At 37.4% G+C, this 24,458-nt stretch overlaps 1 protein-coding gene across 8 annotated transcripts; it reads right to left on the bottom strand.

The window, feature by feature from the left end:
• On the bottom strand, positions 1-15,915 carry LOC103713381 (DNA-directed RNA polymerase III subunit RPC8). Of its 8 annotated transcripts, XM_039121880.1 has the most exons (11): positions 15,817-15,902; positions 15,210-15,430; positions 13,573-13,627; positions 9,407-9,545; positions 8,717-8,832; positions 8,543-8,638; positions 7,329-7,416; positions 3,987-4,050; positions 3,752-3,818; positions 3,566-3,655; positions 1-337 (listed from the first exon to the last, which is right to left on the bottom strand). In XM_039121880.1, exons 5-11 carry the CDS (start codon positions 8,825-8,827, stop codon positions 287-289), a joined length of 567 nt encoding a protein of 188 aa, XP_038977808.1. In that variant the 5' UTR covers positions 8,828-8,832; positions 9,407-9,545; positions 13,573-13,627; positions 15,210-15,430; positions 15,817-15,902; the 3' UTR covers positions 1-286. The 8 variants fall into 8 exon arrangements, with proteins under 8 accessions (XP_038977808.1, XP_026662876.1, XP_026662875.1 ...); XM_026807075.2 differs by lacking the exon at positions 15,210-15,430 and having other exon boundaries at positions 9,413-9,545; positions 15,817-15,915; XM_026807074.2 differs by lacking the exon at positions 15,210-15,430 and having other exon boundaries at positions 15,817-15,915.
• Between the last annotated feature and the right edge of the window lie 8,543 nt (positions 15,916-24,458).

Here is a 24,458-nt window from a genome sequence, read left to right on the forward strand (position 1 = left end):
GTAATAGTAACAATAATTAATACATAAACAGCTAGATTAATGATCAACACAAGGAATAATAACTTTTGAGAAGGCAAGATCACAGTAAAATGATGCCTTTTAATCCTTGAGGGTGTCAAATGATGCATTGTAATTTAGTTTCCCTACAGTGGATTCTAAGCATAGGTGATTCAATGAAAACTATCAAGGACTGAACACAGGCAAAACTCATTTGGCTATGAAAGAAAGCATTGTTAGTGAGGCTGATACTGGTATATGCAGTGTTCTTTGACACCATCGTAATTGGTTACTCCGCCCACCAGGAAAGAAGGCCCAAACCATCTCCATATATATCTCCCTGACAAAAAAACAAATTTGTGAAAACAGTGATCACATTTACTTCGGCCACTAAGAAGGAAGGCCCAAACCTTCAACCTTCAAAAAAATTATTTTGCAAACACAGTTCCATATTGTAACATGTTGGGGTCATGCGAGATAACTCATCTTGTACCAAATCAACAAGTCATTTTATTGCAAAATCTTATCAAACTCCAGTTACTTCAGATGGAATGTCATTTATGTAAGCAAAGTATCACTTAGTCAAAATTTATGATATCTGTCTATATAACTGCTTACAGAACAGCAAGCATTTCAATGCCGCTAATCAATACCAACCAAGGGCATTTGTCTTCAACAGGCAACAGCACTGAAAATGCCTACCAGTATCTCATATCTCAACCAAGTTTCTATAGGTCCATATTGATATTTTACCTGTTCTCAATATATATATATTGATACGTCGAATGAAATGCTATCTATACTGTTAGCAATGGTGTCAATTGTAAGGCAATGGAACGTCTCCACTTCACCTACCAGTGTCTCATTTTATCCAAGTGTCTGTAGGTGCTTTTATTTTTTTGATGGTATGTCAGATGAAGTTCTATCTGCATTGTTATCCAGGTATCAGTGTTCATGCATTAAAAAGTGGTTGGCACTTCACCTGTAAGGATCTGAGACGTGATACCTTCATACAATGTAAATATAATGACACACAGGGACATATATAGATATATGTGCATGAATTTGAGGAAGAGAGGGGGGGGAGAGAGATCGGAGACTAATGCTAGAATACTTTTGAAACTAGTTTGCCCCCACCTACTTCTAACGTGAAATCAATGATTTAAAATGCATCAGAAAATAGTTCATCAGCTAAAACACATTATGGGTCATGTATTTTGAGAGTCTAAACTATCGATCTTGTTATAGACATCTTAAAAAACTTCTGAATCAAAGCATGATATGCAGGAGCATTAGATCAGTGGTACACTTTCACTTCCAAGCGAAAGGTCTGGGGATCGAGCCTTGAAGTGGGGGTTATCCCCAGAGATCTTCAATCCCACCCTGTCCAGGCATTTTCCTAAAGCAAAAATCCAAGTCCATGAACAATAGAACTCAGACTGCCCAGGCAACTAGAAGGGTAGTAATGGGGTGGCTCTGGCCTCCCCTATCTCAAGGTGAAAAAGAAAAAAAGAAAAGAAATCAGAGCATGATATCTTATAATTAAAATTGTCCACTTTATATGTACTTGATGTATAGGCAAGAAAGTTCCAAGGATGTGATTGTGTCTGTTTGTAGGCAATATAAACATTGTGAATTTTCATTTTAAAAGGGCTGTCATGATATTATTGGATATATTTAATACTTCGATAAATTAACATTCCAAAATAACTTAAAGCATAATCAATGATTGTAAACAATTAAAAAGAATTCCAAAATATATTGCAGTCCGTGAAATTTACACTAAACTAATTGCTAAACATGATAGATGTGCTGAAGTTTACCATTTCTGTTCTAAAGCACGTGGCAGAGATTGCTAAACTTCCACAATTCTCCATCTTATTGGAGGTTGGAGCCAAGGTTTAAAAAAGCAACTATGGTATATAAGAAAAGTCAAGGTAATGCATACGCTCAATTGACGCCTAAGCATTTCATATTTAGAAAAAATAAAAGATAAATATATTCATAATAATATATCAAAATAATATAAGTTTTAGAGAAAGCTCAATAAAGATTTATAAAAAAAAGAAAAACCTTAGAGAAAAGTGGTGAGCCACACATCCAGGGACGGGCATATATGGGCCATTTAGGCAAGGTATAGAACCCATTAACATATAAAGGTAGCCTACACCCATGCAGTGTAGTTAGGAGGCAATATATGCATATGGGGCCATATATGTGGCTGCATAGACCATTTTTAAAACAATGGTTGGAGTTGTGATCCTGAGCAAAACATTTCATAGGTTACTTTTTCAACACAGGCTTACATAAGTTTTGTTTTTAACATAATCTAGTTTTTTCCATGGGACTCTAGACTAACATGTCTCATATACTTATTAGCATTAATGCCTCATTTATGAAAGAAATTACAGAAAATTACTTATATATAGCTAAATATATAAAATTACTTACATATTAGCAAATATATGTACATCTATGTATGCATGTGAGCATCTGAATATGAATATGGGTGTATCCACAGATGTGGGTATTTTTGTGTTCTTACATTCTTATATATGATGTATGTCCACGAATATATTTTATGTAATTGATAGCTGTGCATGTATTGGTGGCAATTTCTAACCTAAATCTGCTAACTACCCAAATTCACTTGAAATTGAAATTAAAGGGTTTCCGCCAGTTTTTGGTATGGGTTTGTCCCTCCAACCTGATGAACACTATGAGTTGAACAAATCATTGAAATCCATTACCATACGCTTAGAGTAGCCTTAGTTATGTTCTGGGCCATGGCCTAGTCAAGGATTGTTCGTGTTATATATATTCACAATAAAAATTTAGAGATAATACATCACATCTAAAGGTTCGGATCATCGGCGATGGGCCCTCCATCATCTGGTTAGGACAAACCTTTTTTGGACTGTTGTGAGTGCCCATATATTAGCTCTATCATACATATATCAACGGCTCAGATTATCGATATGGGACCCCCATTGTCCAATCTAGAACTGAACAGATTTTAGTGGAGATTTGCTCGAGTGTAGTCAAGTCAATGTCATACATATATATATATATATATATATATATATATATATATATATATATATATATGTGTGTGTGTGTGTGTGTGTGTGTGTGTGTATATATATATACACGTATGCATGTATGTATGTTCTTGTTTTCATTTTATTTTCTTAGAGTCAGTCATAGAACCTAAGTCCATAAGTTACTGAAAGTTCTCACATCTTGAAAACTTAAATTGAAAATATATTTATTTCTAGGAAATTGCAATTCTCCAAGAATACCATTGACACATTAAGCTGTGACTGAACATCCCGCACGCACCATCTTTCCATCCAATGTTAATTCATCATGGCCATGCATACAAATTGATTCACAAATGTTTACAATGGAAGTATCTTCCATCAATCAATACATTATGTCCTAAATGACCAACAACAAGGCCATAATCAAGATCTAAAAGCAAGAACGGGTAGAAGCTAATAATATAGTATAAGGTGCTGACACAAGAATTATTCAAATAAGGCATGTTAAAAGAATCATGACTCACAATAATTTCCATGGGAGCAAATGGTTCTGCATCTTCCTTCTGCTCAATCGGGATGGATGGATATCTAATATCAGCCACTCTAAAGTGTACCTGCAAGATAATTTTCAGAAGATGAGTAGAAGGGCGAGCATAAATTTAACACCTGTTTGTCAAAATATCAAGTTGAACAGGAAAAAAATTAAACACCTCTTCTTTTAGATCTAGAGTCAATTCTCCGCATTCATGTTGCCATATCCATATATCACCTGGTCCCCTATCATCAAAATGTAAGGAGAAAAGAGATTATATAGTACACAGATAGATTATGTAGTCTCCTTCTCCAATAAGAACAAATGGCATAGAAGGATTCATGAATAATCTCAAGTGATGTTGGCTAAACATGTGTAGAAGGAAAATTCAATTGCAAACATAAAGACCTTACAATTTGCATGGCTGTTGCAGCAGATGAACAGGAACATATATGTCATTAAAAAACCCAAGGGACACTGCAACACAGGTTAACCACCAATTATGAACATGAGCCTATAAAGTAAAAGTTGCTAAGATGGTTAAACAGGCCAGTTTTGAGATAAACATGTAAAATTAATGAAAATAATCAAAATTAAAAAAAAGTATCTCTATAATGAGTGATAGGATGGTGGCACGGAAATCACAAACAAGTGACCATAAATGGTTGCAATGAGTCAGACACACCCTCCCAGATACACAAAGAACTAATGACAATCTATTTCAGACATGGTTAAACTTTAGATTTAAAGTAGTACACATTAATACTTCCAGTTGTGCTCCAAATCTGATATGGAGAAGTGGAGGATTACTCATTTACCCATAAAGAAAAATGCAAACATGCAACACTGATGGAAATAAATAAACAAAAAAAATCAAAACACTCTTTCTATAATGAGTGGTAGGATATGGGCATAGAAAGCACAAACATGTAACTATAAGTGGGTGGCAATCAGTTGGGACAGAGCCATCCAGATACAAAAAGTAGAAGAATGGATGACTAAAGTCTTAGTCATCAACAACAATATTCTATTTCAGACATGTTCATACTTAAGATTCAAGGGAGTACACATAAGTACTGCCACTCACGGTCCCAGGATGATATGGAGAAGTGGAGGATTACTCATTTGCCTATAAAGGAAAAATGAAAAGATTCCATACTCCCAATCAAATATAGGTAAGAAGACTTGCTTTCCCTTTTCCTTTTATTTCCTTCTTCAGACAAAGGGAGGGAAGACACATCCAAGGTAAATAATCAAGGTCCAAATAGCACCACCAAAGACCTAAATCGGAACCAACCCCAAGGGAATGGGGTGTGACCACTAGGGCATTGCCCAGTTCACGTAAGAGCACTTGTTTACCATAGGTATTGTGTTTCATACCCATAGATGGGGTATAATCATTCTGCTGAAATCCAGAAAACCCTGAAATCACCACTGATTAGCAGTTGTTAATTGTGATAACATACAACTGCAAGACTGGTTTTTCCTTAAAAGCACTAACTATTTCAATTGAGCAATGATATTGATCAAACAACATACTAAATAAATTACAATTTGGGCAAAAAACTCATTACACTAAAAAGGATATCAGAAGTTGATGCCCTATAAACAGAAAAAAACAAATTTCTTTCAGCATAAAATATGATTTGGAAGAAAAGTAACCAAAGACAAGCAAATGCAAAAATCTTTTTCTTTTTTCATTTAATTGTTCCCTTTTACATTTCAATCTTGACCATTAGAATCTATGACATTTTCTTGATTTAAAATATCATTTTTCCCCTGAACTGATATGTATTTGCATGCTAAATTGAACCCTGAATTGAGATGGTGGCTGCTGCAATTATTACAAGGCCCTATCAAAACATAGCTTCCTTCCTGCTCCATATGACTGCATATATTTAGCTTCAAATCTTGCCAGGTGATGATAGAAAGACTATCCTAATCTCGTAATATGCAAATTCAACTAGCATCCCTTTATGTGCTTTTGCCAGAAACTAATTTGACAAAGTAGACTCAACCCAGGTGAAGTTTTCAGTTTTATAAATTTCAATAGACACAGTAGACTCGATCCTAGTCCCGGATTTCCAGTCAGGAATATAAAAAAAAAAAAAAAGCAGAAAAAAAAGTAAAACTAAGCTGGGTTCTCCGATGAGAATCGACAAGAGATAAGCAGATGGTCCATGGACTATGACTAGCTGCTACCTAGTGGACACCTGCTGGTTAGCTGGAATCCCCTATCTTGAGTAATAAAACAAACCTACAAAGTTTATCATGCATCATTCTATTGTACATCTCAGATCCTTCCTTGTATAGTTCTGAATCTTCTGATAGTCTTAAGATGAAACTAAAATGTACTACAAACAAGAGTTAATATCAAGTACCAGTACTGAATACCAACTTATTAAACACCAACTAACTACATAAGAACAAGAATTTAGTATCACATTATGTACCCCTAATTCACTAGCCAAAATGGTACTGCATGCATATCGCACCAAAACAGGGAATGAGTAAATATATGTCGGTTCAAATGCAATAGAGCAAAAGAGAGAAGTGTACCAAGTGGTCCGGCAGCAATATAATGTGGCATACCCAGAAACTAAGGGTTTCCAAATGTTGATTCCCAGTCAGTATGGCACATACTAACCTATACAGGCACATACTTGGCTCTTCAATCCTTCCATAAGCGTATAATCATATGCAACTTCTCAATATATATGAATTAAGTACAATATCCAAAATAGATGTCATTGTGTCACCACAATGTGTGTAGTGCTTCTACTGCAATTGACATCATATGTAAGTCCCAGAAACACTAGGCTTGTACCTCCAATTAGGCCCCAGTCAAATTGAGCTATTCAAGAACAACACAAGCTCAGCTTGCTAACAACTTGTCTGTAATCCTGCAAGTACTACAAAACAAGCTAAGCCCAAACATTATACTAGTGTACTAGACTTGTTTGGTAGATGAGCTGAGCCTGATCAGAGTGCTCATACAATTAGGCTAGTGAACAAGGAGTGCAAAATATTATCAATATTTAAGTCAATTACCTCGAGTTGAAAACCCAAATACCTAATTCCCAGTCTCGCCTCTCAATATCTCATAGTCTCCATCTCATGTTCTTGTCACTATTGCAGGTTGTGCTCACTATCTTGCCTGACCACAAGGAGATCACCCCAAGTTCCCCTCACCTTGCCGCATCCCCTATCGACAATCTTCCACTCTCCTCACTTCCTATGCTTGCCACATCATCAGAGATTGTACTTCTCTCCTTGTATCAGTCGATACAGGATATCATGTCAAAGACCATCCACTAAAATAATTTCGGCCACAAGGTACCGCACCATGTCATCTTCCCAATCCACCACTTTCCAAAACTTTTCTCTATGCTTTATCTACCATCTAAGGCTTCTTGAAGCCCATAAAAATTTGATTTTGCTATAGCTTCCTTGCAATCTTTGCCCAAAACTCCACTTCCAAGAAGCAGAATAAAGGACATACATCATTAATTGATGCGATAATTTAACCACCATCCACCCTCTACATCATAACAGAAATACGCTTTTGGCAAAAAAATCCATTACTTTTAAATAGACTACAACGAGAAGCATATGAAATAAAAATAATGTACTATTTATTATTTGTTTGCATGCTTCCAATATCAACACTTTGAAAGCCTGTAGGACACCCTATCTTCCATATGAACATTACCACGAAAATATATGTAATGCTTAACAAGTAATTTCCTACATACAGCGCAAGCCATCAGCATTAGATTTTTCAATCCTTCCACTGAGAATCTCCCCAACAAAGGGCCGAAACATAACTAATCTGAACACAACCTATCAAAAGAAAAATAGTTGATTAGTTGCATAACTAGTGACAAAAAGAAAGCACATAAACCAATATATATGTACCTTATTTCAATCAGATGAAACAGCTATTATCATGAAGCAATTGTTATCATTTGTAATTGCGTATTATTTTTTCTAAGTCCAAATCAGCAGCAGTAACCAACTTATGATTTAAACATAAATTTTAAGGTAGCAAAAAAAAAAAGGATGAAAAGAAACAAAAGGTTAGATAGCAAAGGTTAACAAAACTGGAATAAAATAGAAAAGGAAAGAAAGAAGGAAAATAATATGTTCATTTTTGCCTCATTTGGGATACAGAATGAAGAAAATACATGGAAGAAGACAAAGAAGAGAATAAAAGAAAGTGGAAAGGAAAAATATTTATAAGAAAGTAAGGAAGAAGAGCAAGAAGAAGAAAATAACACTTGGTCCAAAAAAAGCTAAAAAGCGAAAAATGAAAGAAAGAACAACAGAAAATAGGAAAATAATAACAGGAAAGGAATGGATAAGAACAGAGGAAAAAAGAGGAACAATAAGGAAGAATAAAGAAAGAATCATAACAAAGAAGAACAGAATGGACTATTGATGGGACTATTGATGGGTAAACATAAGGTTGGTGGCTGGCAGGAAGATCATCCGCAATCTATGACATGTGACATGTAGGTAGACTCTCTTAACTTCTTCTCAGGAACAAAGAAAACAGCTATTTTACAAACACACGTACCACGGGGGTTTCTATAAGGTGTCATGCTCATTGATATGTCTATAAATAATTTATTAGCTATTATAATCTAAAATTTATAACTCATTAGTTAGTGAATATTTAACATACAGCATACTTCATAGTACAATAGACCATTTAAGTATGCACATTTTAATTGACATAAGTTGTATACCATTTTTGCTTGGTGAGCTAAGCGGCCACCTAGGTTTTGATAGTACTAAGCAAGAACTTAAAACTCTAGGCAGCCACTTTGCATTGGTGACTATCATCTAAGAAGTAGAACTGAGCTAAGTGCCGAAGCAGCTGCCTATCAATAATACCTTTAAGCAAACTTTGCAACTTTATGCAATTGAAACTCCATAAGTCAAAAACGAAGAAAAAGATGAGCACCTTATATGTCGAAGAGCCATCTCCTGGAAAGATGAAACCACCTTCTATGGATTGGATGTCATAGACAGAGATGCAAAGCCCCAAATTTGAGATAACCTAGTAGAAATCAAATATAAACATAAATAAATGGAAGAGATGGAAATAAAATTAACACCACTCTATTACTAGCCGCACCTTGTCCAAGAACAGCCTCTCAAGTTCTTCCTTGATTGCATCACGGAGAGGACGGTTAAGTAAGTGAGGAGGCACTGGCAAATTATGCTCAATTAGGCTAAGATAAAACATGGTACCTACAAATGAGATGTCATAAACAACCTGTTAGCTCTGTAAGCAAGATTTAAAAAAAGTGCAAAATAAATTGGGGCATTTTCATGTATATTCTCAAAAATATTACTTTTGATATTTGCTCTTTGAAGTTACAAATATCAAATATATCCTCCTGTATTTAATTCATTTGCTATTGTGTCCATTAGGTTCCATTGTCATAATTGAACATCGCTGGTCAGAGACTACAATACAGAATTAATGATGCAAGACCAATTTGGAATGGCCTAGTTATCCATTTCTGGAACTAAAGGGCTAGAAGTCCAAGATGTGGGTGGTAACTCTATAGGAGTCACAATACAAACACTGAATTATATAGTGATGATTTGGGATATTGAAATTGATTCTATACAGAGTTAGCAATTCGAAGGCCAACCTTATGTAGAGTATGCAAACATTAAATTTTAATTAATAAATGATAGACAAATTACTATCATTACATTGAAATTTATTAACTAAAAGTTACTTTATGCAAAATTCCTTGAAAAAATGAGCAACAAAGATACTCTATCATTAATACCAAAAGAATGTGTTAATTACATCTACCATGATGGCATGCTTCCTCTATCTCCAACTCTCTAAAAGGTATGGTCTTCCTATCCCATTTACAAAAGCATATCCAGATCGTTAGTGGATCAACTTCTTCATTCCATTTCAAAAATATTATGACAGCATCTCCCTGTGATTCTCAGAGAACACAAATAGGACTAGTTAAAACTACCAACAGCTAGCTTCATTTGCTATCAATAATATGTCCCCTCATTCAAGTATGTACACAAAGAACAACAGGAATAGCTGACAAGGAATTTTCCTGAAATGGCTAATGTAATTGAGACACCAATATAATGCATTGGGGACTATGTATCCTAAACTGTCAACTTTTGGATAAGTCAAGAATCATCTACCATAGTTATGGCCCTGAACTTTTGAACAAGACACATAACTCTTAAGCAGTGATCCTTGAATGGGAAATCCAAGATTAGATGTATGCGCGCCCCAATGAGCGAACATAATCAAAAATAAATTCAGTACAAACACACATTAATGATTTGCAAGCTGAAATATAAGAACCTACATTGTGTTTAGTAATAGCTGTATACAAGCAGTTGAATATAACCTCATCCTAAATATATGCGACAAAGTTTCAATGCACATTAAACAACTAAATGTAGAAGCACAAATCTGCATCAAGGAAATCAACTTCAGCAATAACTTTTTTTAAAAAGTCGGCATTTAAACTACCTTGTTGATTACATAGTTTAGGCTCTTGCAACCAATCTCCAAAATCCGTGATATTTAATCCTTAAAGAGTCTACATTATCATGGAAAGAGATAATTCCAAAAAAATAGATGGTTTTTTTTTAATACTGCCAGCAATAAGAATAACAATGTTGACAAACACTGAAGAATGCCGCGATTTCTAGAAATATGCTGACAAAGTAAAGGTGATAAATTCACAATTTATCACCTCTTTTATCAATGAGAGAAATAAAATGGCAACTTACTCCTAAGGATGTTTCATTGTGATTCTTCACATCACTGAACTCCCTGTACCTAGAAATATACAGCACTAACTCTCTCTTACACACTACTAACAATTAACTACTCTAAAGTCCAGCATCTCATGTCATCAAGTTCACCATCACTAAAATCCAAGAAGAAACCAACAACTACATACTTCACTCCAGATATTTAACCAACTAGCGCAGATATGCACAGATCCACAAATGCAATCCATCAGTCCGTTCCACAACATCAAGTACAATGGAGACCCCAAAACAAGCACTCCTTGGACTAACGAGAACTTGATCGTGAATGCAATATTTCATATAGTTCTACGAGTTCATATATTCCTAAAAGTACTTGTTGGAAGACTTATTTAAAATTGAAGAGAACCAATGTTAATGGAAATACATATACCTTTGTGCATAGAGAGATGAGAGATTGGAGATGAGAAACAGAGAGCAGGATTCGAGGACTAATTTCTTTTTTACATGCATTGCGCATGCCAATAAATATTGCAACTAAACTGGACTAATAGTCCATCTCCATAGGGTAAAAGAAGGTTCATCCATGTCGATGCACAAGGCCACTTCATCACATTCTAAGGAGACCACACGTGATAAGCCTTCACAAACCAGATGGACTTCTTCAAGTCTATTGTGTGATTGTTGGTTACAGTATTTTCCACTTGCTGGCGCAATCGATGATAGTACAGTCAAGAAGGTTTTCGGCCTAAATCTACAACAAACTATAAGCTCATTTGCTTGACTGAAACCATATTGTAAGTAGAACTAAATATGCTAAACTACAGGACTACGCTAAGAATAGGATAAGCCTAAAAAAGCTTTGACAAGTTCATCCAGAAAATTTAAAGATATACTGGTCTGATACCTTGTTTATGCCTCATAATAATATTATACATCATACCCTGCATCTTTCTGGAAATAATACAAGTTGCTCGCACATGCTGCATGACTATGTTGAACCTAGCCACGACAATCAATACAATCCATATTATAGATTCCGTTTTACAAATTTGACCTATATCACAAGGCACTGTAAGAATCACAGCGTTCTTCTCAAAACAATCTTCAAATCTTTTGAGAGTATATTAATTAAATCACCATCCAAATTAAACCTTGTCATACAAACATACTAATCACAAAATCACAAAACATTGAGAGAAGAAGAAGACGAGGAGGAGGAGGAGGAGGAGAGAGTTGGCAGGTGTCACACCCCTAATCCCAGAATCATAATTCGAGGGCATGACAAATGCCGCATACTCACAGGGTTGATCCTACAAGCATGAAAGGCATTCTACCAATCAATAAATTCAACAATATCTGGTAACAATGTAATTCATACACACGAAGTAGTGATAATCAGAACAACAAAACTATCGTACAAACTACCACATATATTCATACACACCACCCCAAGTCATAAACAAGGTTCTTCCAAATTTTATAACTCAAAACTTCTAGTATTTAAGTTTACTTATAAATAATCTGCAAACAACACTTTAATATACACAAACTGATTAAAACTACATCTCCTAACTATAAAGTCCGGCTTTGCGTCTATATACTCCCCCCAAAAGCCGGTACTGGCCTAGTTTTTGATCTATGGATCTGAAAAAAATAGGTGAAGATTATGAGCTTCACAACTCAGTAACAAATCCACTTTATAGAATTGGATCAAGCCATATCAAATAATTTAGCTCAATTAAATTACACAAAACATGATATATTTGTATCAGCAAAGTTTCTACCATTTACTTTCAATAATATCCACATGTTGAAACAATGCATTTTATCTTTTCAATAATGTTCACACTTCACATAATGAATTGGTATGTGTAATCAGATAGAATATCCAAATCTCATAATCAACTATACTTACATTCATGTACTTGTACATGGGTAACAAGTTCCAATCCATTAAGCTCTACAACCCTAACTACGGCCGCATTTATACCCTTACGCAAGAATCGTTGTGCCGGTACTGAAGTGCGGATCGGTTGCTTCACGGCACGGCTTGGTATGCCCCATGTGTCGTTTCGTGCTAGACTCATACCGCACAGCAGAGAGGATAGGAGAGAAGGAGAATAGGAGAGAGAAAAAGAGAGAGAAGAGGAGGGAGGAAAGGAGAACAAGAAGACCGGCGGAGGCTGACGGAGCACATCCCGACACGGCAAAGAGGGCGGGGAAGAGCAAGAATAGAAGAGAGGAAAAGAGAGAGGGGGGAGGTAGAGGGATGAAGAGAGAGGGAGGGTGGCGGATGGCCAACGGAGGTCGATAGAGAGCTGCAGAGGACCAGGGAGCCACGCAGAGGGGCGGAGAAGGGGCATCGCCTCTGGTTCTCTTATTTCACTCGAAACATGGGTCCTCAAAGGGGCCCTTTTTAATTTCAAAAATTTTACGTGAAGTCGGCAGCGGCCCCTCCTTCACCCTCCGAGTGGCTTCCCAACCCTTTGCAACCCTCCACCGACTTCCATCGGCTGTCCGCCATTCTCCCTCTCTCTTCCTCCCTCTCCCTCTTTTGCTCTCTTTTCTTCTCCCTCTCCTCCTCCTTCACCGGTTTCTCGATTTTATTGGCAAAATCATCCCGATCCGCCGCCGGTACAGCTCGATACATCTTGAACCAGATAGTTCGGAACAGTTCCGCCTTCTTTGCCTCTACAGCTCAAGTATCACTACAATTACCTCAGTGGTGAAATTGCCACATTTCAATCCCTATGACTAAGTACCATTATGATTACCCTCTGGTGGAGTGTCACATTTATATCCCTATGACTAAATATCACTACGATTACCCCTATAGTGGGGCGCCACATTTATAGGCCTGTGGTAGAGTATCACCACGATTGCCACTATGGGAGGGTCACAATATAATCAAGTCCAGACTCATCTTGTAGTCAGACAGAGAGTTAAGTGATATACATATATATACATATATAAATCAAGTCTTCTTTTCTTTTACAATACCTCTTCGAATTTTACAAATAAACACGCAACAAATATAATTTTACATGCTTGATCTTATTATAATGTGTCGAATCATGCGGTTAATTAAGAGAAATGCAATGATAAATCAAATTTTATATAATTACAAAATTTCATATGCAATTTATTTTTAAATTAAGGCAATAATTTGTACAATTAATCTTAGAGAAATACTATATAATATAAAATATTACATACCTCGCAGATATCAACAACTAGGTAGTCTAATCACCTCACAGGGATCCTTTGAGACCTAATAAGACAAAAACCACACATGTACCAAATTAGTGACGTGCTAATATTTTAAAATAATTCCTAAAAAATTACAAAATTCCAAAACCACGGATTTTAAACTATCATTTTAACCAGGGAAACGGGCCACTAGCCTTGATCTGTTTCCTTCGCAGGCCAAGAGATAGGAAGCGGCATAATGGAGGCCTCTCCAGGGGTAAATTGGAGAGGAAATAGACTAATGGAGAGGGAAAATGAGAGAGGGTGAGTCAGAGGGGTAGAAGAGGGCACGGTAGCCCTTCACCCTCGAACACACTCGAGCGCGCACACTCGAAGGGGGCGGGAATGATGGAGAAGAGAGAGAGGGAGAGAGAGAGAGAGAGAGGGAATAAGGGGATAAAGAAAGACTCTGGGGTGAGGAAGAGGAGAATTGAGAAAGGAAGAGAGAAGGGAGGCTGAGATGGTAGAAGGAGGCGGCGAGCGGATGGAGAGAACGGCGGACCGATGAAGGAGGTGAGAGGCTGACAGAAAGAACGCGAGAGGCGGGGGTGGTGGAGATCTGCTGGAGGTGGGAGAGTGATGTGGAACGCGGCGAGGGGGCAAGACAGAGGAGACGCAAGAGAGGCGGCGGGACCGAGGCGTGCGAGGGTAAAAGAGCACGGGAAAGAATGAGAGACGCGGTGGCGAGGGGCGCTAGGGCTTGTCGAAAGAGATCGGAAGAACAGCGGCTTCGTCCCCCGCTCTCTGTCTCAAATAGGAACAGGGCACCGAAAGCAGAGGTCGACGAAGCCGGCCGAGGTGTTCGCGGGCAACGGAGATGGGTGGAGGAGCAGCGAGCCTGCAGTATACCAAGGAACGGAAGCCGGAAGAGCTGATAGGAGAGGCGACAGCGGAGGAGCTTGTCGTCGGCGACGGACGGTCGTCGCCGGAAGAGCTGGGAGGCGGAGATGGGGGACTGGAGATCAGATGAGGGGAGAATTCTCCTCTTACACCCTGGCTCGAAATAATTACCAAAAAAAAAATGCTGTCGAAATCGGATCGGGTCGGTTTAGAACCCGACCTGTTTATAGGCCTGTGGTCATGTCAAACTCTGACCACATGGGAACGGATCGAGATCCATGAAAACAAGGGGAGAAGGATATGAACCTGGATTAAAATCAGGGGGAGCGGTGAATTCAGTGGCGAGGGTTTCTCTCTGGGAGCTCCGGGTCTCATCAGAAGGTAAAATTTTAGTGCTTGCCAGGTACAGCCAACTATTTTCTAAACCATCCATTCGTGTCCAAACCAGAAAGAAAATACTGTGCTCAGCTGGAGAAAAGAGAATGCATAAACACACCCATAAACTAGAAAAACAGAGAAGAGGAAGAGGAGGCTCGGATTGAAATGGATGCAAACTGTTGACTTCGCAAGAACAACAAAAGACCGTCCAAGATTGCCTCACCATTTAGAAAAGCCATTGTCCCCCTCGGCAATGTAGCAAAATCCATGTTCAAGAATCACCACAGACTCCTCGTACGAGACCAGATATCAAGAAGAAGAACAAAATCCAGCGAGAAGAAAGAAAAGAAAAATGAGAGAAAGAAGCACAATTTCACGGCCGTTACCCGCCAAGAAGAAGAAGACCACCAGCCAACCATGAGAAAGAAAACCAGCTGGAACCTAGGGTTCGAAGGTTCGAAGGCTCAAAGGGGATTCTTGATTCGATGAGACGGAAAGATCATTCCTTCTTCTTCTCCTTCTTCTCCGATGAGCGGCCCAGCTACCAATGGCTGCAACAGGTTGTCTGCGGAACAGCAGACCTTCCAGAGCTGCCTCTCGCACATTGCTAGAAAAGAATACATGCACGGCAATGAAGAGGAGAAGAAGAAAAACCCTTAACGAGCCACCCATCATCATCGCCCCAATTTTATACATGTACAGACGAAGAAGAGGAGGAGAAGGAGAAGGCTAAGAAGAAAAAGGAAAAAAAAAGAGCAGCGGTATAAGTGTAGAAAAGAAATCCCCACAAATACTTCTCTCCATGACGAGAGAAAGCGAGAGACGAAGCCGCGGCTTCTTTAGCGACGTCCAAGAACTGATTCTTGAGAAGAGGAAGGACCTTCACATAGAGGCTGCGCGGGCGGCCGGGAAGGGGGCGGGGGCGGCGATGATGTTGGGAAGAAGGATAGCGAAGCAGTGTGTGGAGGGAGAAGAGAGGAGAAGGAGACGAACCTGGATCAAAAACAGGGGAGCGATGAGATCGGCGGTGAGGGCTTCGCGCTGGGAGCCCAGTCTCCGAGGATAGAGGGGAATACATAGCGAGGGGAAAAAAACATTGAACCTGGATTTTTTTTCAATGTTATAAAAATATTAAAAATGCTTAAAATACATTAAATTTGAATAATTAAATATTTTAATAGTATGTTCGGAACACAACAAAAGGAACTCCAAGGTTCTAGATTTTCTCCCATTAAGTTAGATATCAACAAAACCTATAGTTAATCATAACATCCCACTATTTAAAAAAAAAATTGACCAAGCTGGGCTTGTTGCGAGCAAAATCTAGTATTAAAAATTCAAGCCAGACCTAACCAATTTAATAAATAGGCTTAATTTTTACATTTGGCCTGGCTTTTTAGGACAAAAAGCTTGGCTTAAGTTGCTTAAAAGGCTTTGGGCTAGAACAAGTCAGGCGGACCACCCAACCTGTGCATAGGTCTACTCCACTCCAAGCTTTGACTTCCATCTTCCTTCCTCTACGAGTTCACCTCAACCCCTCCTTCCTCACCCACAATACCATGTCCAACCATATCTTCTACTGTGACAACAAGTTCTAAAAATTCTAGACCTTCTTCTCCCTCTTCTACATCACATCTCCCCCTCATGTCTATCATGCTTAGGGATGGCAATCAGGTCAGGTTGGACATAAACGGGTCGGGTCATATGTAAGTCGGATCAGAAAATCATAAATCTGAACCCGATCTGTTTATTAAACATGTCATAAATTATAATCTGAACCTGACCTGTTTAATAAACAGGTAACTCGATCCGACCCGTTTAACCTGTTTGCCCAACCCGACCCAACCTGTTTAATCTTTTTAGCCCAACCCATCCTGATCCGACCTGTTTAACCTGTTTATCCAACCCGACTCGACCTGTTTAACCTGTTTATCCAACCCGACTCGACCCAACATGTTTAATCTGTTTGTCTAAAGCTATCAGTAATTAAGGAAATCAGTTGAAAAAATGGTTGCTTGGCGATCACTAAAGCTAAAAAAAGGGTTGATTAACACTGACAAACTCAGGAGCTTTAAAATCAAACACATAAAGCTGAGATAATGAAACGCATAGAAGTTCTCATAGTTCTGACAGTAACAACAATATCAAGCTCATACCACAAAGCTGCAGATATGCTCATTCATATAATAACAGAACACAATTTTACTAATTGGAATCTGATGGTTTTCTAGTTGCAAAAATATGTCAGTACAAAATGTGATCCCAGGAGTAAAGCATTATGGGAACGGATCGAGATATTCATTATGTACCTATGTTTTTTATCTAAATATTTTTTTATTCTAGATATCCTAAACTAATTGAACTATATTAAAAAGACCTCTGCTTTTTATCGGACTATAGTATATATATATATATTTTATACCAAAATACCCTCCCATCTAATCTTAAAAGTATAATGATTGCCCACTTACCTCCCAAGTGTTAACCTCATAAATAAAAAAGAAATTAATTACAATTTATCGTATTATCTTTTCTCTTTCTTATCCTCTAAAATCAAACACAATATAGAGAAAATGAAATACTAAAATATATTATAAAATATTTCATATTAAAATATAGTATACAATAATAAAATTAGGTTAATAGGTAAAATTTAGCAATAAATTAAAAGGATAACGCACTGTTATTTTGATTTAAATTTTTCTTGGATTTTGTTTGGGTGTTGTAAATTACCAATAAGTATTATATACTATTATACCATTATAGTAGCTAGTAATGGCTAATAAAATATGATAATAGTAAATAACTATATTTGTTAGTAAAATTCTACTATAAAAATTCATCCTTATATATATTATGAGCCAAAAGCATTAATAACTATAAAGTTATTATTGAGTTTTTGATTTTGATATAGATTTTCTGAAATTTCAAAAAAAATAACTTTAAAAAGTTATAAATTTAGAAATATATATCAATGAAAATGTTCATTGCCATTTCATTAAGCAAATGAAATGACACGAGGAGAAGAAATTAAGAAAGAAAAGAGGAGGCATTGAGGGGGGAAAGACAAGGTGAAGACATAGCCATACTATATCCACAACCCTACCATCTTACATCTAAAAATAAAAATCAACCACCTATGGCCAAAGAAATCATAAGTATACAAGCACAAAATAATATTATGTTTACAATACTATATAAACATCATAACTCCTGGATAAGAGAATTGCAAAGAAGAAGACTATTTGGATAAGTAAGCAAACTTAAAGAAAGTATGAGCATCATGCTTACATCAAATTGCCATAAGAGTGCTGCAACCATGCAATTTCAATTTAGATAAACTTTCTTTCAGACTTGCTTATGCCTTCAAATCTTCTAGAGAGTCTTAGTAAAGCCATTCTTCCCTCGCTTCTTGAATAAATATTTAATTGTAAGCTAGAGATTTTTAACACTTATAGTGCAAAATAAGTGTTCTTACATGAAGATCTTTCACCATTATTTTTTAATGTTACTAGAAAAGCAAAATTGATTGAAGGCAACTATAAAAGGTTTCATAAGTACATCGTGATAAAATAACTTTAACAAAACATAAACATTATGAGTATTTATTAATCCTAAAGAGAAGTATCAATAAAGAATTAGTAGTAAAGATATTCCTCGTTTATTCTCTTCGCTAATATTGAAATAATTCAAAATGAAATGTTTGATAAATATATGGTGGATATTTACAGTGGATAGACTGAAAAAGGAATAATTTATTAAAAGGCTAAGAATTTTTAAGTTATGAAAAAGTGCCTACAACCCATACCAATATGCAACCCTGGTGCCTGATACGAAATAAGAATATAAATAAGATAAATCCATAAACAATAGAGAGAAAGATGACGGTGAGATTAAGGATATAGATTTTAATGACATGTATCGGGTGCTTAAAAATTAGAGCATAGATATATTAAAGTAAAAATAATATATATTAAGAAGAGGTGGACAACAACTATCACATTGTATCATAAATCCAAGTAATATATCATGCAATCCAAAAAACAATTACCTCGTAGAACTTAAATTATGATGCCTAATATTTAACACATAGCCCTAACCAAATCATAAAAAAGGAAAAAAAATGTTAGAGCTTTCATATGTCATTTACTTTGAAAATATAGAGCTCAAGGATATAATAAGCCTTGGGATGGACATGAGGAAAAAAGCAGTGGTGGCACAAGATGGAGCACATGTTGGATTGAGGATTAAAATTTATTGGAGACTGTGGAGAAGTGGCCTAGCTTTGGAACTCAAGATCTCCCTTGTGTTGCTATTGGAACTCAATATCTAGTAAATTAGGACTTATCACCTACCTTGCCATGATCGCTTAAGAAGTAAGGTTCAATTGGCAAGTCCAAATAACCATGGAAGCCTTGTTCTCTTACATGTCATCCTAAGATTCTTTTAAAGTTATGCTGCAATATTTTCTCTCTTGCATTCCCCTACGTCGATATATATTTTTTTCTCATCTCACCTAAATACTTTATGTCTTTACACCTCTTCATAACCCATATTTTATTTGGTTGTGGTGTTTTGCTCAAAACTATTGCCACGAGAGCTAAAAAAGGGTTGCAATCCAAAACATTTGGCATATTCACAAAATTTTTGCATTGTTATCAAAAATTTACAAAGATAATATACATCTATATGAACAATTCTCTATAAAATTGAAAGAAGTGACCTCATAGAGGTCTCTAGTTACCAAACCTTTGAAAATCATCAGGATTTCATTATAACATTTCAATATTTTGTCAGATGAGACAAATTGAGATAGAATAAGTCTAAACACTAATTCTTTGGTGTCAAAGTCTAAATAAACAAACAAAGATAAATTTTAGTTTATAATACTACATCAAATACAATCTTACTCTTAATAGAAATGAAAATAGGACTATCAAGCATACTAGTATACAGAGCATTTCCATGCTTCTAGCCATAAATTGTTATAATTAGTAAGTTAAAGATCAGAATATCATCCTGCAAAAATAGAATCAGGGTGTCAAAAATTAGTCATGGGATCCTTTTTGAATGAAGAAATAATTTACATTTGAGTGCTACAACTCGATGTGGAGCTTCAATGAATTAGAGCATGCTGGTAGATATGTGGGTATTACTTATAATTGCTTGTTGATTGATTTTTATGTAATAACAGGTAATCGTAGCATAATTTATTTTGGGACAATTATGTAGGCATCATTTATGTGATATTGGCTATCTGATCGAGTTGGATGCCACATCCCAGGAGCTAAGGTTCGAGAAGTTCGTGAGTGTGCACAATAAATCCTTGATAATATAGACTGCAGGGTATATGTGCTCATATTTGCAGAGATACTAATAGGAGGCAAATTGAAAACTATTGTGTGATGAGTTCGAGAATCCCTCATTATATAGGGGTTAGGTTGCAACTAATATTTTGTTCAATGCCCACTGTGTTACGTATGATAGGTTTTGGGGAATGGTATGGCTAGAAGTTGTCTAGCAGGAAAACTATGTCACGAAAGGTTTCTGTATCATTGAACTCCTAATCAAGACCCTGTATAAAGCTTTTCCAAGCATCCAAATTATTATTTTTTAACTTGGTTTCTCTTCAATTATAGCTCTAATTTTTTTGACAACTTGACCGAAATTACTTAAGCTGCCAAAAGAGGTAAAGTGCGATGAGCCATTTTTTGAATTATTTTTGCAATGGCATGTATACTCAATATTTTGGATGGACAACAATCCCTGCAATATTTTAAAAAAAATCAATATATTAGCTATCAATTTTGTGCTTAACATAAATTGCATATACGTAGATCTCGTGTATTATCTCATATCGATTATCAACTCATATCTTTAGTCAAGCAAGAGAATGGCTAACAACCATCTCAATTATCACAGCATTTAACTATTGATGCATATTTCTAACATTCTTATCTTCCATGAGCGTAATAAGTATTCTATAATTGTTTGGAACATAAAATTTTACTTCTATCATTGTAGAAAAAAGATGCTTTTACCATTCCACTATTTTTGTTGTAAATATAATCGAGATTTGTATCTTTAGAGATGAAAATAATTGTGGGCTTCGCTACCATAAGAGCAAACAACCATAAAAATTGGACTACTTGTGTCCTTTGAAGCCATGATAATTTAAAGAGCAAGGAAGAAGAGATGCTACAGATTTTTTTTTAAATATTTGATGTGAAGGGAATAATGAAATAGAGCGGGGAGGATTCTTCTTTAAGGATTCCTTTTACGCATTAATGGACTAAGAGGAGGAATTGTTTTCAGTTGACTGATTGAAGAAAGAAAAGTAACCCAAATGGGGAAGAAGAGATTTGGCAAACGGGTAAGAAGAGATTTGGGGCAGGCGTGCATGAAGAAAGATGATATTTGGGGTGGACATGCATGTGGGAATGAATCTTCTCTAGGGACCTCTTTTATGCATTAAGGGACTAAGAAGAAAGTTTGTTTTGAGTTGACCATTTGAAGAAAGGAAGTAACAAATGGGGAAGAAGAGATTTAGGACAGGCATGCATGAAGAAAGATAAGATTTGGGGGGTGAGCGTGCTTGTTGGGATGAATCTTCCTTTACAAACGTCTTTATATATTCATGGAATAAGAAGAGAGGTTTTTTGGAGTTGACTATTTGAAGAAAGGAAGCAGCCAAATGGGGAAGAAGAGATTTGTGGGCATGTAATAATTCAGGATCTCACCCAAAAAGACTGGGCCAGAAGGTATTTTTTGGATTTCTTAGTCCTATATCAGTATCCAAGATCTTTTCGGCAAATAACCGATATGGGACTAAAAACACGCAAGCATTGATCTTCACATACTTTTTCTATTTAAGCCCTAATATCTTCGTCAGGCTAAGGGTTCAAACCTATTCAAATATAATCATAAGCACCACGATCGGTCCATGATCAACCTCAATGAGCTCATGCCTGGAGTGTCCCATAGTCCATATGGGCTATGAGCCGGATCCGCTTTGATATCATTTGTAACAATTGAGGACCTCATCCAAAATAACTCGCCGGAAGGTATTTTTGAATTTTTAGTCCTATATAGATACCCAAAAACCTTCCCTGGCTAATAACCGATCTGCGACTAAATGCATGCTCGCACATCGATTATTAGTCGGAGATCTTGGCGTACGCTATACAAACTTAAAAAAACTCAAAAATACCTTCCGACTAGCCCTTTTGGGTGAGTCCTAGGTTGTTCCAATTATATCCGAGCTCAAGTTAGGTATTTTAGAGTTTAGATTCAAAGTAAGCATAAGTGGGGGAAAACCACTAGACTGGATGTACGTTAAAATAATGTTATGATATATTAGATGTACTATCGATATCTAAATAATCTGAATTAAATAATTCATGATGCTGAAAATATATGTAGGTTGATATGGCGTGAGAGAGTGGACATGGGCATGCTATAAGGCCGACCCAATTTGTGGATGGCTCCATCGCATGGACACTCGCCGAACAATAAGAAGGAGCTTCACCCTCGCCGGCCAAGGGTACACATCCGTAGGAACACCCGATCAACCCCTCTAGCAGTACTCCAAAGATGGAAAATCTGGGGATGGGAACTTCCAGAGGATCAAACCTACGGACTCAAGAATCATCAACGTGCTGTAACCAAACTGGTGGGGGTTGTGGGGGTATGTTTGGGATTTTCAAATAATGAAATGGTTATTAGGGACCAGGAATTATAAGGCGCATATCATGTGGATCGGAAATAGAAGTTCCGATCAACAAGGATTACTTGTTATACCATGGTCATCGGGAGTGTTGTGGTTCAAATTTGGCCCGAGGGTGACCACATCGGAGGAGTCGAGAGAGTCGCCGGTGGTTGGAAGAAGAAGACGGCGGCCACCTCCTGCACGACGGCCTGCACAAAGCCTCACCAGTGTTTCCGGTGAGGGCCCTTCGACGATCAAGTTAGGTGAGATAAATTTGGTCCAGCCAAAAGTCCCTTAGAAGTTACCTGACCGGGCTATTTATAGTCCCGGTGGAGAGGCCCAGGTGGCAGAGACATTGCTCACCCTCATCATGAAGGGACGTGGCTCTGAGCTGAATGGCGCGCAGCTTAGGCTGGTTAGTGGCGTGTGGTGCTGTCCGTTCTTGAGAACGGTAAGGTGTTGACAGTCACAGCAGGACATGGCCGGAGTAGTCATGGTGCCGTCCTTTGACTATCGAAGGCCAGCTATCGAAGTGTGACACGGTGGTGCTGTAATGTACGGTGACGTAGGAGGGCGTAGGCGCGTACATAGGTGCGGTTGTTAGCGAGGCCGAGTTCGTTGAGAGGTTGTATCATGCGTTTAGCGAGATTGGCTATACGGGTGCTAGGGGTAGCTCGGCTCTCCGAGTTCCGAGGTGTGCTCAGGGGAGCGCCCCGAGCTTGGGAGTCGAGGTGTACTACCGAAGTAGGCGCCCCGAGCTTGGTCGGGGTGGATCGGCGAATATTGGAGGTACCCAAACTTGGTCGAGGGAGTCGGTGAATATCTGAGGTTGATGGAGCTTTTGGCGGAGTCCGAAGCCGAGCTAGTTTTGGGCCGGACTGAGGATTCAATTCGGACGGTGTTGGCATTTATGGGCCAAAACTGGGCGGCCTTCTAACTGTGGGCTGGAAGATTCACTTTGCCCCCATCAGGGAGGATCGCTAATTAATTACCGCAAATTTTTATGAAAAGCTAATGGTATTTCTCTATCCTATCATGTGTTATTTTAGTATTGGCTATGTGTCCTTATGTTGTTATGCTGAGGCATTCTGTTTTCATCTAACCAATGCAATATTTTTCATAGTTTTTTTCCACTATTGTAAAGAAACATCAACACTCAAATGACAGTTCATATCATACAAATGCTATTAACCAGATTGGTTTCTGAACAAAGTTGTTAGATCAAGGTATCAAATAACTGTTTCAAACCCTATTTTATTAGTTTATGCCGCTATAACTTTGTTGGCAAATTATTGGTTTGTGAGCCATTTGATAATGCAATATTACATTTGGGAGGACTAATTTCAATGTTATACAGATATATAGTTTTGAATTTAAAATGCAAGGCATCAAATGACAATTGAAAAAGTATGTATGGGTTATATGTGTATGGACAACTTGTAATAAAATAAGCGTCGGTAGTTTTCATCGGACTCTATTGAACTTCTTATCGGGATGTCCATAGTTCTAAATCATGGGATGCAACAGAATCACCCTAGAGTATAGATATTATTTGTAAGGTCAGGCACAATTCGTTGATCAACCAGCCTAACTCATGTAATGAAAGATTTCACATCGGTTAAACTCGTTTCAGAGCCTAGACATATAAGACGGATGTCTCCAAATCCTGCAGACGCATTTTGGATGGAAAATAAAATCGAAAAGATCTGAGAAGCACACGTGCGCGTACGGACTCTGGAATCGGACAATATCTGGTAGAAGAGCCCGTATTTTTTCTCATGTGGCCCTCATATGGGCATTAGATGCCTCACATGCTTCGCACAGACGGAGGCTAACATATAAACTTTGGCTTGGCCTTCATTCGAAGTATGGCTTGAAAGCTCATTTCCAATTTCGATGGGGCAGAGCCCCTATTCTACATGGAGAA

This window comes from Phoenix dactylifera, unplaced genomic scaffold (genome assembly GCF_009389715.1).
Source record: "Phoenix dactylifera cultivar Barhee BC4 unplaced genomic scaffold, palm_55x_up_171113_PBpolish2nd_filt_p 001260F, whole genome shotgun sequence".
NCBI lineage: Eukaryota > Viridiplantae > Streptophyta > Magnoliopsida > Arecales > Arecaceae > Phoenix > Phoenix dactylifera.

Coding starts and splice junctions, on each gene's coding strand:
- LOC103713381 (XM_008800282.4), bottom strand. CDS start 8,827: ATGTTTTATCTTAGCCTAATTGAGCATAATTTGCCAGTGCCTCCTCAC. Junction 3,819..3,986: donor CTGCAACAGCCATGCAAATT/GTAAGGTCTTTA, acceptor TTTTGATGATAG/GGGACCAGGTGATATATGGA. Junction 3,656..3,751: donor CTCTAGATCTAAAAGAAGAG/GTGTTTAATTTT, acceptor ATTATCTTGCAG/GTACACTTTAGAGTGGCTGA.